At 44.8% G+C, this 15,875-nt stretch overlaps 2 protein-coding genes across 2 annotated transcripts; both read right to left on the bottom strand.

Annotated features, from left to right (window-relative positions):
• Positions 1–373: 373 nt before the first annotated feature.
• Positions 374–12,003, bottom strand: rfc1 (replication factor C (activator 1) 1; the record flags this gene model as incomplete). Its single annotated transcript, XM_080521139.1, has 24 exons — positions 374–868; positions 1,379–1,564; positions 2,036–2,249; positions 2,333–2,478; positions 2,838–2,955; positions 3,080–3,333; positions 3,422–3,517; positions 3,608–3,745; positions 3,964–4,052; positions 4,360–4,474; positions 4,648–4,763; positions 4,856–5,285; positions 7,082–7,186; positions 7,309–7,488; positions 7,567–7,680; positions 7,788–8,138; positions 8,221–8,298; positions 8,554–8,625; positions 9,041–9,336; positions 9,443–9,559; positions 10,021–10,096; positions 10,185–10,298; positions 11,777–11,877; positions 11,994–12,003. 24 exons carry the CDS (start codon positions 12,001–12,003, stop codon positions 773–775), a joined length of 3,612 nt encoding a protein of 1,203 aa, XP_080377265.1. The 3' UTR covers positions 374–772.
• On the bottom strand, positions 11,711–15,853 carry rpl9 (ribosomal protein L9; the record flags this gene model as incomplete). Its single annotated transcript, XM_080519634.1, has 7 exons — positions 11,711–11,877; positions 12,770–12,899; positions 14,083–14,163; positions 14,512–14,644; positions 15,102–15,197; positions 15,446–15,561; positions 15,808–15,853. The coding sequence occupies 6 exons, from the start codon at positions 15,851–15,853 to the stop codon at positions 12,793–12,795; spliced, it is 579 nt and encodes a 192-aa protein (XP_080375760.1). The 3' UTR covers positions 11,711–11,877; positions 12,770–12,792.
• Positions 15,854–15,875: the final 22 nt, after the last annotated feature.

The following is a 15,875-nucleotide window of genomic DNA, read 5'->3' as shown; positions in this document are numbered from 1 at the left end:
CAAAAAGTAGTGTAAATTAAAATATTCCACAGTGGAAATGATCAGTCCCCATAGCATCACGTTGTTCTGCATTTGTATAATAATGTGAAGTCTGAATAAAGTTATTTTAAAATACCTGCCGTTTCACTGGTCAGTCGTGTTCCACGGATCAGTTTTAACATCCTCGTGCTCGTTAAGGAAAACTCTCAGCCAAATATTACCCCTCCGATATAAGACGAGCTGGATTATTCCATAGATTATAAGAAATAATATGGCCGACGAAGTGTGAAGTCGAAATTCAGGAAAACAATCGGCGACTTTCAGGGGAAACGAAAAGCACAACCCAACACTCATGAGCAGTGTTTTCAATCTCTTTTAACCAACATGACGCTTTAGTTTTTACAAAATTGCAATTTACAGAGAAACGATAAAGAATCCCAATTCCTAGAACAAAGAGACATAGCTGTAGTTAAGTGGTAACAAAACACCTACATCAGAGTCACATTATTTACATGTTCGGCTCCTGAAGCAAACTACCGAGCAGAGAAATGCACTCCGGATGCCACCGGTTGCTATTTGGGCCTACAGGCATGATGAAACGCACATTGACACGCGTCGTTTGCTGGTCGAGACAGAGGATGTTAAAAAGTAACAGGAAATAAATGCTTCTTGGTCTTGGACAGAGGGTTGACCTGCCGAGTTTCACTGCGTTCATCTTGGTCAGTGCACAAAGAAACGTCAAGTCTGTGGCACCAGGAGGAGGAACAAAAACACGTCCTCTTCAGTCTGTCGCTCATTTCTTGGCCTTGCCTTTCCCCTTTCCTTTCCCCTTTCCAGAATCTGCCTTCTTCTCTTTCTTGGACTCCTTGGTGGCTTTCGCCTTCTTCTGCTGCAGAGGAACAAGACAAATAAAACGCTTAACTCGTAGGCAGAAGCTAAAGTGAGGCTAAACATATTATCGCTTTCCAAAGATTTTTATCTTTTAAAACATATCCTAAAGTCATGGAATGAGATGGTGAATCTAAATATCGCTGTTGACGTTATTTATAAAACATTTTTTTTATTTATTTGATTTTATTTGTTCACTACATTTGCCATTCCAATCAAACTATAAGTTAAATTCCTGGCAGCAGAATTAGAAAAAAAAAAAAAAGTGGCATCAGAAAAAATATAATCGATCAAATTAAGCATTTAGACATTAACCTGCGTCACTGCAGAAGGTCAGAAGATTAAAAAATGTAATTAATCATAATTCTTCCATCAATCATTCATATTTGAACTAATAATATATAAGGTTTCACTTAACTTTGTTAATGATCTCAGGCCTGAATACACCGCGAACCTCCAGGGTTTAAATCCGACCTGGTTGTGATTGAGCCTCGTGCTTTTTTGTCCTTACTTTGATCATCGCGTCGACTTTGAGGCCGTCCCCCTCGTCTTCAGACTCCGGCCCGTCTTGTCCCACCTCCTCCTCTTCCAGCTCTCCTCCTCCTCCGCCGCCGCGACGGCCTTTCTTCACAGCTTGCAGGGAGTACGGTGTGAGGTGAACCTCTTTATTGTACGCTCGCGTGAACGCCGCCTTCACCTGGAGGAGGAGAAATGTGTTGGAATTAAGAAGGACGGAGGATCTGGCGACTCCTTGAACCCTCTTTCAATCATTATCCTTCCATTTTAAGCTTGACATTTCACGTCTACATTTTTAATTTTCCCTCTAAATTCATTTTATTTCATCTTTACTTCAACAGGAAGTTTACCTGAACATTTAGTAAAGCCTTTAAATGCAACATTATGGGAGGATTTCCATGAAAATGTGAATGCAATCACTCAAGTGAATGAGTGAGCAAATGTTAATGTATTCATGCACAGGAAATAGAGCTCAGTCAGGTCGTATGTCGACACTGAAGACAAATTACTGCGAATCTTCGCCGTCTGTTTGGTCATGAGGGGTCGTTGGGTACTTTTTCCTCTTAACTGAATTTCTAATGTTAAATCAAGTGAGCTTAACTTGGTGTCTGTAAATAAAACCGATGCAAATGCAATGAGAGCTGACAGGAACCTTGGAGTCGAGTCGGGAGTAGGGGTCCGGTTGCCCGCCCCAGACGCTGATCTCCATGATGCTGTCCACGTCCTCCCTGACGAGCTGGTAGTCGTCCAGCAGCCGCACCGCCCGAGCGGCGCCCTCCGCCCCCTGCTTCTGCAGTGGACTGAGCAGCGCCTGTCGCAGGTAGTGCAGGTAGTCCAGGTTCACCGCCTGTCTGCTGCTCTGTGTCCTGCCGGCACAATCACACCCTCGGGTCACCAAAACGGGCGGTTTGAAAACGAGCTGGCCACGCTTGGGTAGGGACGAACTCACTTCAGACTCATGTGTGAGGACAGCTCCTGAACGATACGGGAGTGTTTGCTGGTGGACGAGTGCTTGCCGAGCCAGCTGGGGAAGGCCGGGAACTGGGCCATGTAGCCCCTCATGAGCTCGCCTGGTAACACACTCGCATAGACGGCCTGCAGAGACACACAAGTTTGTCACAAAGGCTGCCACTTCCACGAAATGTGAATATTACAAAGTGTTTCAATTAAAACAAAAACAAAACAAAACCCAAAGCAACAGCATTTGTTGCTTGTTAATAGAAAACAATGTAAAGATACACAACAAGAATGACAATGCCAATGAATATTAGCAGCTATTGGACAGTAACTCGACTGAAAATTCGACGCAACTTCATGGTAATTTAGCGACACGGCCGGTGAATCAAATGAAGTCATCGCCAAGGCGAGAGATGAAGCTGGGATGTTGAGTGCTAAATATAAACAAGCTCGTATAACGGTTATGCAGTCAGGCATTAAGGCAGCGTGTGAGAGACCTGCGTGGGCAGCAGTGACCAGTTTTGCCCCGATCGGATCCGTCTGTCCACCAGATCGCCATCGCTGATGGAGTCTGCCGTCTTACTGAGCAGCACCAGATGTGACTTCATGTCTCCCCTGTGATCAACAACGGAATACAAGTTTAAAAAAAAAAAAAAAAAAGCACGAAAATACAGAAATGTCACAACAATTTAATGCTTTAAGAAAATGGCTTCGAAGAGCGGTGACCCCCTGCGCCTACCTGGCCGCGGCCGGGCGAACGTGCAGGTAGTTTTCCTGGACAAAAAGCGGCGCCAGCGAATAGTCGTGGAAAAACAGGTCGGACTTGTCGATGAGGCTCATGCGCGCCGTCTCCTCCCCAGCGGCGAACACCTTCCTGCAGACCTCAAACGGCCCCAGCTTCATGTCCTTGCGGGCGCTCGCGGCGTCCGACTTGCACTGATCGTAGGTCATCACCTTGTCTTTGGCCGACCACATGCTCAGGTTGTGGATCACCTGGAGAGAAAACGGGGGGGGGGGGGGGGGGGGGGTGAGGCGAGGAACCTGAGGGAACACGGCATTTTTTTTTTTCTCCCCCCCTCACCTGTCGGACGTCCTGGTTGGAGGCTAAAATGATTTCGTTGAGAGCTGGAGGCGGGATCTTGATCCCCTCTTTAAAGGTGAGGGACATCATTGCTCCCTGAAAGAAAAAATGGAAAATTTAAGCCAAATTTCCAAATACACATTTACTGGTGTGTGTGTGTGTGTGTGTGTGTGTGTGTGTGTGTACCTTGATCTGTTCCACTCGCGGCCTCTGGAAGCGCAGGTCGAAGCAATAGTTGGCCAGTGATCTGATCTTCTGGTGGTTTCGGTCGTTGCACATGCAGATGATGGGAATCTTTGAGCCTTTAATCAGGCCAATCATCTCCTGCCAGCGTCAAAAAGGGTCAAAGGTCAGTTTTCAAACCGAGACTCGTCGTCAGGTCGAGTTACTGTTTGGCGCTATTTGCTTTCCTTCCATCATTCTGACTCTGACCAGCCCTGTCCCGGCTGTAAAAGTTAAGAAATCTGACCAGACAGGCCTGCAACATTGTCAAATTAACAGGTTTTTTTTTTCGGTTCGACAATACGAGTGTGACGACCTACCTGAATTCCTCCACGGTCCTCGTTACCGGCCATGCCATCAATCTCATCCATGATCAGGACGTGTTTGCTGCTCACCGTCTGAGACTTGCCTGGAAAATAGTGGAGAAGTTTGAGTGCGTGGGTGAATTGTGGAGAACAATAATTCAGGTCATTGTGGAAAATGGATCTTTATGTAGTGGTAAACCTGCTCGCACTGCATTCCTTTACTGAACCAACGTGGCCTTTGAATATTGTATAAAGTGTCGTGTCTTCTTTCAGCTTTAACACTGCATTCAAGAAAAGAGTCCAGTCTCTCTTATTGTCCTCGTCTTCCCTCCCATCGTCTTTTTTTAGTGAAACAGAAACGACCACTGCTGCCGCACGACATGGAGACCCGCCAACTGAAGGACAACTCACCTTTGTAGAAGGTCTCGATACTCGTGTTGTTGAGTGACTCTGCGACAACTTCCTTCAGGCTGTTTTTGCTGCGAGTGCAGCTGGCGTTCATCTCCACGTAGCTGAAGCCCAGCTCCTGCAGACCAGCGGGGGCAGGAGACGGGACATTTTTACAACATGATCACGACAAAAAACAACAACAAAAAAGGCCTTTTTTTTTTTTTTTTTTTTTAATAGGAATAATCGAAATGTGTTGAGGAAATAATGTATTTCAATGTAGAGTTCCCTGAAGGTCATCGTCAAGCTGACCTCGCAGACCAGAACAGCTGTCGTGGTCTTCCCCACTCCCGGGGGTCCAGACAGCAGAGCAGCTTTGAATCCTGATCCATCGTCTCTGCCTCCTCCAAATTTACCAAACCGTGGCGCTGCAGCGGAGAGCGGCACACAGTGGTCAGCTCTGGTGTGTTTGGTTCAGACAAATCTCACAGAGACAAAAAAAAAAAATTGCGTTTCCTACCTGCCGACTTGCCGGCGGCGGCGCCCGCTCCCTGGTTCCTCTGCCAGCTCTGCAGCCAGCGCATCAGCTTGTTGGCGCAGCTCTGCTCCCCCTGCTGGCCGATCACGGTCTTCAGGGAGCGCGGCCGGTACTTGTCCACCCACAGCAGGCCGGCTCCCTCGCCCGTCGCCTTCGGAGACGAGGGTCCGGGCGACCGAGAGGAGGACGAGGCGGAAAGCCCCAGCTCCCGCCGAGCCGTGTGACCGGAGCCTCGCCCAGGCGGCGTGCGGCCGTCTGCAGCTCTGGAGCCGTGACCCTGAGCCAGGCCGGTCTTTGAGGGACTCGGAGTTTGAGGGGACCGGGAGTTCCCCTTGGACGGAGAGATCTTCTGAGCTTTGGGAGTGATCCTTGAAGTCTGGCTGGGGGGAGTCCTGGTCTTTGAGGCTTTATTCTGATAGATGAAGAGAAAACACACACATATACAGTGGGGGGAAAAAGTATTTAGTCAGCCATCAATTGTGCAAGTTCTCCCACTTAAAAAGATGAGGGAGGCCTGTAATGTTGATCATAGGTATACCTCAACTATGAGAGACAGAATGAGAAAAAAAATCCAGAAAATCACACTGTCTGATTTTTAAAGAATTTATTTGCAAATTATGGTGGAAAATAAGTATTTGGTCAATAACAAAAGTTAATCTCAATACTTTGTTATATACCCTTTGTTGGCAATGACAGAGCTCAAACGTCTTCTGTAAGTGTTCACAAGGTTTTCACACTCTGTTGCTGGTATTTTGGCCCATTCCTCCATGCAGATCTCCTCTAGAGCAGTGATGTTTTGGGGCTGTCACTGGGCAACACGGACTTTCAACTCCCTCCAAAGATTTTCTCTGGGGTTGAGATCTGGAGACTGGCTAGGCCACTCCAGGACCTTGAAATGCTTCTTACGAAGCCACTCCTTCGTTGTGTTTGAGATCATTGTCATGCTGAAAGACCCAGCCACGTTTCATCTTCAATGCCCTTGCTGATGGAAGGAGGTTTTCATTCAAAATCTCACGATACATGGCCCCATTCATTCTTTCCGTTACACGGATCAGTCGTCCTGGTCCCTTTGCAGAAAAACAGCCCCAAAGCATGATGTTTCCACCCCCATGCTTCACAGTAGGTATGGTGTTCTTTGGATGCAACTCAGCATTCTTTCTCCTCCAAACACCACGAGTTGAGTTTTTACCAAAAAGTTCTATTTTGGTTTCATCTGACCATATGACATTCTCCCAATCCTTTTCTGGATCATCCAAATGCTCTCTAGCAAACTTCAGACGGGTCTGGACATGTCCTGGCTTCAGCAGGGGGACACGTCTGGCACTGCAGGATTTGAGTGTGTTACTGATGGTACCTTTGTTACTTTGGTCCCAGCTCTCTGCAGGTCCTTCACTAGGTCCCCCGTGTGCTTCTGGGATTGTTGCTCACCGTTCTTGTGATCATTTTGACCCCACGGGGTGAGATCTTGCGTGGAGCCCCAGATGGAGGGAGATTATCGGTGGTCTTGTATGTCTTCCATTTTCTAATAATTGCTCCCACAGTTGATTTCTTCACACCAAGCTGCTTACCTATTACAGATTCAGTCTTCCCAGCCTGGTGCAGGTCTACAATTTTGTTTCTGGCGTCCTTTGACTGCTCTTTGGTCTTGGCCATAGTGGAGTTTGGAGTGTGACTGTTTGGGGTTGTGGACAGGTGTCTTTCATACTGATAACCAGGTCAAACAGGTGCCATTAATACAGGTAAGGAGTGGAGGACAGAGGAGCCTCTTAAAGAAGGAGTTACAGGTCTGTGAGAGCCAGAAATCTTGCTTGTTTGTAGGTGATCAAATACTTATTTTCCACCATAATTTGCAAATAAATTCTTTAAAAATCAGACAATGTGATTTTCTGGATTTTTTTTTCTCATTCTGTCTCTCATAGTTGAGGTATACCTATGATGAAAATTACAGGCCTCCCTCATCTTTTTAAGTGGGAGAACTTGCACAATTGGTGGCTGACTAAATACTTTTTTGCCCCACTGTATATATATATATATAGAAAATGAATATGAAGTTATTTATTTGATTAGTCACATGTGATGAGATTCTGGCACCACAAACTTCACAGACTGTGTGCACTGCCCCATTCAAATAAATTCGCAGATAAAAAAATGAAATGAAAATAGTCTCGTAAACAATGTTTCAAGGCACGTGACGTTGTTAGAACTGACCTCGGCTTCTGCAGCGATCTCGTACTTCGATTTCTTCCCTGGTTTGGTCCGGATCAGCTCCAACAGGCCATCTTCATCCAGGATTTTGGTGCCAAAACTCTCCGCCTGAGCAGCGAGAGCAGCAGGAACGTTTAAACGGAAAAGAACTGAACGGTATGTTTGGAGGAGGGAAACGTCTACGTTGGACGGGATCAAAGTTGCTTTTCGTTTACAAAAGGTTCGGCCACCTTCTCGATCTTGGACACGCCGCTGTCTCTGCCCCGCACCACGTAGGAAGTCTTCTTGCTGATGTTGCCGGTCACCTTGCCGCCGTACCGCTCGATGAGAGACTTGGCGTCGTCTCGCTCCATGGACTCCAGGACGCCGGTCAGCACAAACACGCAGCCCTCCAGACAGTTCTCCGCCCCCTGAAGAAGCACACGGCCGCACAGGGTCAGACGGTTGGCGTCACCGTGGCAACGCCCCGCTGCACGTTGACCCTTTACCTTTGGGATTTCCTTGGAGCCCAGAGCTCGCGGTCCGTCTCGGTTGAGATAGCTCCTGTAGGCCGAGGAGTTGATTTTCTTCTTCTCGGCGTCGTCGGGAGTCGTACTCGCGCTCTGGTGACACCACACGGGAGACGCGCTTTTATCTCATCACTTCACCTCGTCGTGCCAGCCACACTGTCAGCGTTAATACAAGAGACTCTAACCCCAGCGCGGCTCACCTCAGGTTTCTTAGGAGACGTCTTCAGCGTCTTGGGGGTGGTGCCCGTTTTTGGCGTGAACTTCACGCCGGCGCTCGGTGACGCCGCGGCCTCCTTCTTGGGGGAGATTCTCATTTTGGCAGGCGCAGTTTGGGTTTTGCTCTCCAACCCTTCCTCCTTTGCGTCGTCCTTTTTCTTCATCATGGCCAGTTTGGAGCTGGCTTTGACTGGGGCCACGGTCTTCTGGGGGGACGGACTAACGACGTCCTCCGACAGACTTAGGTTGGTTTTGGACGGGCCGCTGGAGCCGCCGGCATCCGCGCTGCTCTTTTTGGGAGTCGTGTTCCAACTTTCGTCAGATGCTTTGCGAGCCTTAATGAGGACACACAGCGTTACACAGGAGTCTGAAGCATCAATAGAGAAAATTTTTTTTTTTTGAGGCCACATTGTTCACCTTCTTAGACTGAGGCTCCTTGTCCAGCATGGCCAGCGTCCTGGCAAACTCCTCGTCCTCGTGAACCTGCCTCTCCAGCTGAGTGAAAAGCAAAAGACGCCGTGAACACGAGTGGAGCTCGACTCTGCAAACACACCTTAATTTTTTTTTCTTAAAAACTACAAAATGTGAGAGTAAATTTGGACGATTTTCTAACAAGTGTGAGCCACATCCTGGAAAACAAGATGCAGAGCCTCTGAATGACGACACTGCCTCATGAGCTACACACAGATAAAGAATGAATCTGTGGATTAGTCATTTAGTCGTCCAGCATTTTGTTTCTCCACGTTGTACCTCCATGTCCTCCTCCATCTGCAGGTGTCGGGCGATTTCTGCATCACTCAGCTCGTCCGGGTCTTGCGCTGGCTGAGGTGGAGATCAGTTTTTATGAGGTCAGTTCGCAGAAACTAGGAATGGGATTTTGGAACAGTTCGGTTGAACTCTTACAACCTATTTCCTGTAAATTTCTTAAAGAAATCGTAATGCCAAAAAAAAAAAAAAAAAAAGACTTTATAACCTATCGTCATATTTTGGGGGGGAAAAACTAATTTTCTTAGGGTTGAATATAATGTAAACGTAATGAAGATATTAATGGAGGGTTTACACACAATGTTTTTGGCAAACAAAATCCTTCAAACTAATGTTTTACAGTTTGATTGAAATCCCAAAAAGTTTTCGCCCTACCGCTAAATGCTTGGATGGTTCTTCATCTTAATAAGTTTTTTAAAAAAAAGGTTAACAAAGTAAATATATGAGGGTTTAAGAACTCGGCTGCACTCACTGCTTTCCGTTTGGCGCTGGCCACCAGCTTCTTGCCCGAACGCTGAACGCTGGCGCAGCCGAAGTAGTCGATCACCGAGGTGGGGGTTTGTTTGGGCTGAGGAGGCGGGGCCGACTTGGCAGGACCGGGAGGAGACTTCAGCCCCGACTTCCCCTGAGTTGAAGAGGGCTTGACGGGAGACTTTCCGCCCCGTTTGCCTCCTGACGGAGCGCTCAAAGCACCCGGCCTTTTCGGAGTGCCGTTCTGTTTGGGCTTGACTTCTTTCTTCAGAGACTGAAAGTTGTCACTGTCCGAATCTGAAGCCGGGACAAGAGCATCAGATCAATACGGATTTGCTTTTTCGCCATCCACAAAACTTACGGAGCAATAAGGAAATGTGGCCGTTCAATAAGGTGTTTTCACCTGTTTCGGAGACGTACTGCACAGGGTCTTTTTTAGGCTTCAGATCCGCCGTGCTGCTCTTCAGTTTCTCTTTGGAGGATTTTTTGGACTTGGTTACTGGCTCCTCGTCCTCAGAATCTGCACGAAAGAACACGACAGGTGAGATGCGTGGATGTGTTCCGTGTTCTCTTCCCGATTGTCGATTTGTCGTTCATCATTTACAAACAAAGTAAAAACTGTACATAGTTGTAATATGCCAATCTGGCCTTTGCACCTGCAAGACGATTAAGCTCATTTTAACAACCCAACACACATGGCTGAAGCTGGTTTTGATTGGCTGAGTCTTGTAACACATTGAAATCTAAAAGGTGAAAATCTCTGAAATCGTCTTCCCACCACAATTGCCCACAATGTTTTCCTCTGCAGCTACTGGTTTAGTCCTCCACCCCGCTTCATAAGCGCAATAAAAGATGCTTTATCAGCAGTTGGCGTACTACCCACTGAAACTGAAGAGACGATTTAGATTTCTGAAGAAGCACTTTGAGAGAAATCACATAATTCTGCAGTAAACTCATGAAAGCATGTGAATCCTTCCTAACCTGAGACGATGACTGCATGCTTCTTACGCTTCTTCTCGCTCTCCTTTGGTTTCTGCTCAGCTCTGGAGCCTTTAACCTGCAGATCAACAACCAGAATGAAGCCAGATGTTGGAAGTGACGCAGAGTTGAGAACATTACAGGAGAGAACATGATGGTCTGCCTGCCTTGGTGGGCGCCTTCTTCTTCTGTTTCACCTCCTCATCTGAGGAAAAGGGGGTTTTATTTTTCGTCTTTTTCTTCTTGTCTCCCTCTTGTGTGCTTCCCTCTGGTGGGGTTTTCTGGAGCGAGGGTTTAACAGAGGTGGGTGCAAAAAACCGCCTGATGTCCTGTGAGCGAGAACACACACACACGCACACGCACACACACACACACACACACACACACACACACACACACACACACACACACACGCACACACACACGCACACACACACACGATATATAAAGTTGGTCTGTGGGCGTGATGCTGCACAATCTGAATGCAAGTCAATGCAAAGCTCTGACTTTTTAAACACCATTTCTATAACAATATTGCAACTTTCTAATTTAAGCTGCGGACGAATGGAAACTGTCGCACAATCAGAGAATCGTTATGATTGCAAACTGACGCTCGGTTCCGTTAACTTTACCAAAAAAAAAAAAAAAAAAAAATAGATTGACAAATTGATCCTGGTTAGCTGCAGCGTTAACTCTATAACAGGATCGTTTTGTCCTGAACTAATCGCATTTATTCACATATTTGTACACGCAGCCCGCTGTCTAGTGGCGGTGGGAATCTGAAATAAATAACCTACCATGGTGAAGCTGTTTCGTGCGGCGTTTGAGGAGGTTTGTCATCTAAAAAGTAAGAAAACCCTGCCAGTGCTTGGCGCGAAGCAGGACTTCAGGGTCGCCTGGAGATGACGCAGCGGCGGTTGGTTGGTTTGCGTCAGTCACGCGTCACTCCGCGCGCGGGTTCTTTCCTGAAATGTTTATAAACATAAATATCTTGAAAGTTCTCCTTTAATTCAGTCGAACTACCAATGTTTCTCAAAACGTCACCTTGCTGGTTTATATACTGAATTCCCTGCTCTTATTGTTGCGATTTGTTCTCTGTCTTCGTTATTCTCTCTCAAATAAAAAATCAGTTTGTTTATTATTTATTTTATTCTGTCGTGTGTACTCTCATGTATGGCCAGATTGGAGTAATTTCTCAAAAAAAAAAAAAAAAAAAAAACCCGTTACATTCAGAGCTCTCAACTGCACTTTTGTCACAATATGAGGTTTTATCTATGATGCATTATATTGTTTAGCTCATTTTATTTTTACATGTCGACTTCCTAAACGTTTTAGATAAATCTTAAGTCTCATGTATGAAGCTTTTGCGACCTGTTGTCGATTCATGCAACATCCATCTTCACAGCACTACAGCCCAGAGGATAACATTTAACACAGTTTATCAAATTATACCCTTATGCATTTAATGCAGTTTTATGCTTAATTTATTTTAGTAGATGCTCTACAGTTTAAGCATGTATTCTTTCATGTTTTTGCAGTCTCGTTATTTTCCTTGTGGAACATAAATTGCATTACAAATCAGAGCACTCCATTGTGTATCATTAAAAAATATATTCATCTACAAAATGACATTATTCAGCTCATTTCCAAAGCATCTCATCAAAAATACAGAGAAAGGAAACCGAAACTCAGATTAACTGGAAAAGATGGTATTTTTATTGGTCATTAACAGGACTTGATGGACATTAATTTATTCGACATCCAGCTCCACCACAGTGGTCTTCTCGCTGACGTAGATGCCGTCCAAGAACTTCCTGATGTCCTTCTTTCTGACTGTGGTGGCCTGTTGGATCAGGGCAGCTGGAAATAAACAGAGGAGCACGAAGGTAAACATCTGAGGAGCAGGGGATTTAACAGAAACCTGCAGGAAATGGCCTGAGCACCAAAGAAGAAAAGATTTAGGTGAAGTCAAAAACATGGAGACATCTCCATCGAACAGTGCAGCGCTGAGAAAAAATTTAAATGTGGATTGTATGAAAAATCCAAAGGCTAACAGCAGCTGGTATTCACACCTTCAGGCACGAAAACTACAACGGGTTGTACAAATCTTTAGTATTTAATAATTTCTTGTCACGTGAGAATCCAAGCCTCAGTTGGTTCTGAGACAATGTTTAGGCTTTAGGAGAAAAAAGATTAATAAAAAAAGCAAATCCTTCAGAAGCACAGCTGATGGTGACCAAGTAAACCGAGTATGTCTATTGTTCGATGACTTGACCCAGACACCAAAATTTAATCAGACTAAAATCCAACTATAATGAAATATGGATAGCAATTTATATAAAACATTCAGTATGCACCATCAGCTCCCCAGAGATCCGTAATGTGGCTGCACCTGCACATCCTAGAACTACGATTTGCCAATAAATGAATTTCTCCAAGAGGACTAAAAAAAAAGCCAGACTTCTAAATGGTCAGGCTTTTGCAACAAGTCATTTTTATTAGGATTGAAGCATCATTATTTATACTGAGCTCTATTTTCTAGTGGAGGTATCGTGAGCGGCAAGAGTAATTGATAAGAGAACATTTTTTCCAAGTTCATCTTGGTTCCCAAACAAAGTAGTGACGAGAATGAAGATGCTGCTGAAGAAGAAACGAGCATTAAAAAGAAAAGCTATACGAAGACCATGCAAAGGAAGAAAAATCCCCCCCCCTTTGCCGGACACACCAAGCGGCTTCGACGACAGTATCTAACCTCTACGAGTGCTGAGGTAACTTTTACTGCTCCGGTTCCACTACGGTTCCCTTCTCAGACACGTAAATGCCGTCCAAGAACTTTCTGATATCCTTATTTTTGACTGTGGTGGCCTGCTGGATCAGAGCAGCTGCAAGAGAGAAGGTGGGGTGAGGAAGACTACAACACACATCACAACACATCAGGGTCAAAGAAATAAGACGAAGGGACTGACACAAATATGTCAATACACGAGATCACCCGGGGTTAATGCACGACAGTTGTAGTTTGGCTCAAAATCCATTATTAAATGTAATTCCTCAAAATCGAATAGTTCAGACTAATGAGGTTGGATAACTGATGCCACATTATCTTAGTGACTGTTTTCAACCAGGTCAATGTTAGTATTAAAATAGTTTCAAATGAGTAAAGGCAAAACTGAACTGTCGTTAAAGATGCTAGACAACAACATCAACAAGGCAGGAATATAATGAGATGCAGTGAAAGTTCTTTATTGAAGGTATAAAAAAAAGGTACTGAACAAGTGTTCAGTACCTTTCAGTACAGTTCCGTTCAGTGGATCATATTATTCTGAGGTGAGATCAGTGATTCTCACTCCAGGAGTCAAGAATCCTCCAAAGCTGGAACAGTACATGATGAATAACTTCAAGCAAAGGCTGCTCATAAACAGATTTTATTTTAAATTATTCAAGCATTGACATAAAATATAAAACTCTTCTCACTCTGCGTAACTAAGATATGTCTACCTATGATAACACATGAGCACTCACTGAAAACTGATGTGGAAACACAAAAGAACCAATGCTGAGAAGTCTTATTTATGGAGAAGTGAAGCAGCTACATTGAAGTCCTCCATAAGTATCTGAGGGAATTGAGTTACTGTGTGGTGAGAAATGTCCTTAATATTGATTTATCCCTGCACATAAATTACAAAGTGATTAAACAAAGAATGAAATTCTTGTCCCCATTATTAACTATCGCTGCACCTCATCGATAACACAAGGGTTTACCCATTATCATGTACCAAGTTACAGGAGGACCAACAAACTCACAAATCACAAGGATTCACTTTTTTTTTTTTTTTTTAGTAAAAAGTGAGAAAGGGAGCGGGTGAGGGGGCGAAACATGACTAGATGTGTCATAGGATCAGGTGTGAGGCCACAGGACTTAATTGTAATGTTCAGGTGTTCAGTTTCAAAAGGTACCAGCATTCTGCTATTAATGTTCATTATTTCTTTCCGCTGAAAAGCTGTGGAGGGTCGTGTGCCTATAATGTAGAACAACTGTTCGGGAGGAAATACAGGCAGACTAACCTGAGTTAGAAACCAGCTCGATATCGTTTCCCTCCAGGACCAGCTCGTCCTTCTGGGCAGCTGAGACTGTGCACACTACACCTGCAAGTAGAGGGAGAAACCAACATTTCACCAACAACCACAAGCAGTCTTTCATATAACAAGTATGTATGGATCCAAAGATAACAGCATGTAAAAAATTTTTTAAAAATAAAATAAAAATGAGCTCTTAAAGCAGAACTTTAGTTTTGTTTGTAATTGTGAAAACAGTCAGTTCAACCATGACAAAGAATGTCAGCCAGCGTAGTGTTGACAAATCATTTAGTGTGACCTCTAAGTTCAGTGTGTCAAAGTTTCACTAAATTTACTTAATAACTTATGTCAAATCACTTGAGTTGCTATGTACATTTCTGGACCTCACATCCATGTGATTGTCTGCAGAAGACTCACCTGCCCTCATTCGGACACGGCGGATGTACTTCTCTCCCAGGAAGTTCCTGATCTCCACCATATTTCCAGACTCCTGAATGACGACGTTGATGGGGAAATGGGCGTACACCGAGCGCATTTTATACCGGAAACCCTGCAATCAGACAAGCGAGAGAGACAATGAGGAAGCAGGCCAAGTAAATCCTGGAATGAAGAGAACAGCAGGTACAGAATAAAATAAACTAATCCAGGGGTATTCAAAGCCAAAGGCGTGGGCCTCAATTCAAGACGGAGAAATGTGCCGAGAGCTTGTTTTTAGTTTTAGTCAATCCTGGATAGCAGTAGGGTAACAAATTCAACTGGCGAGCCCAATATTTAACATATTTAAATATCTTTCAGGCTCTGTATATGAGAATATTCATTTGCAACTTGCGAAAAAAAAAAATGACAAGGAGAATTCACATGCCATCTTTTAAATCAAGCAGACGTTCAGATGATACCATGTGATCCACTCTGCCCACCCTGCCCTAAAACCCCCATCCCAGCTCATGAAAGCAGTCCGACACATTTCACCCGGAAGTTATTTCCAACAAACTCCTCCAAAAACTTACCAATGTCACTCCCTTGATCATGTTCTGAACGTGGCTGCAGATGGTGCGCACTGTGGCCAGCTCCTTCCTGTTTCCCCACCATTTGTCCACACGCAGCTGAGGGGGAGCAACGCATAGCAAACAACTCACGTTAGTTTCCATTCACCTTCAGCAGTCCTGAAACACTTTTACTGCTCACAGAATATTCCAAGTTAATGATTATTTATACAACTATAAATGCTCACTGATAAACATGAAGAAAACAATTATTCAAGACATGCAGCATACAAACTGATACATCAACTTAGAGCGTAAGAAAGGTTTGTCCTCCTCTACTGTACTATACAAGACTGCATGCTCCTTACCTTGTTCTGTTTCTTGCCCAGCAGGCTGAGCTCCAGGTTGATGTGGTTAAACTCCCTGGTAAGCTTGCCACGGGGCCCTTTAACCATCACTGTTCGGCCCTTCAGCCTCACCTCGACTGTGGACAGAAGGGAAGAGATTGAAACATTAAGCTCCAAAAATATCTAGCGGACCAGCAGATGAAGCATATCAGCAAGCGATAATTTTAATTTTAGACTGTGTGCAATGCTGTAATAGATTTCAACTCTACAATCCAAATGGTACTCTGTATACTTGGTATACTCTGTATTAGTTTTCCCTGAAGCCCTTTAAGAGTAGGAATAGTTTTCACAACTTAAATACTTAATAATCGCTTGATTCTTACCATTGTCGGGGAGGTCGACAGTCTGACTGCTGAGAATGGTCTTCATTCTACAGGAAGGGAAATCACAA

This window comes from Blennius ocellaris (genome assembly GCF_963422515.1).
Source record: "Blennius ocellaris genome assembly, chromosome: 3".
NCBI classification, from domain to species: domain Eukaryota; kingdom Metazoa; phylum Chordata; class Actinopteri; order Blenniiformes; family Blenniidae; genus Blennius; species Blennius ocellaris.
The sequence above is the reverse complement of the archived record's forward strand: the minus strand, read 5'-3'. Positions and strand labels throughout refer to the sequence as shown.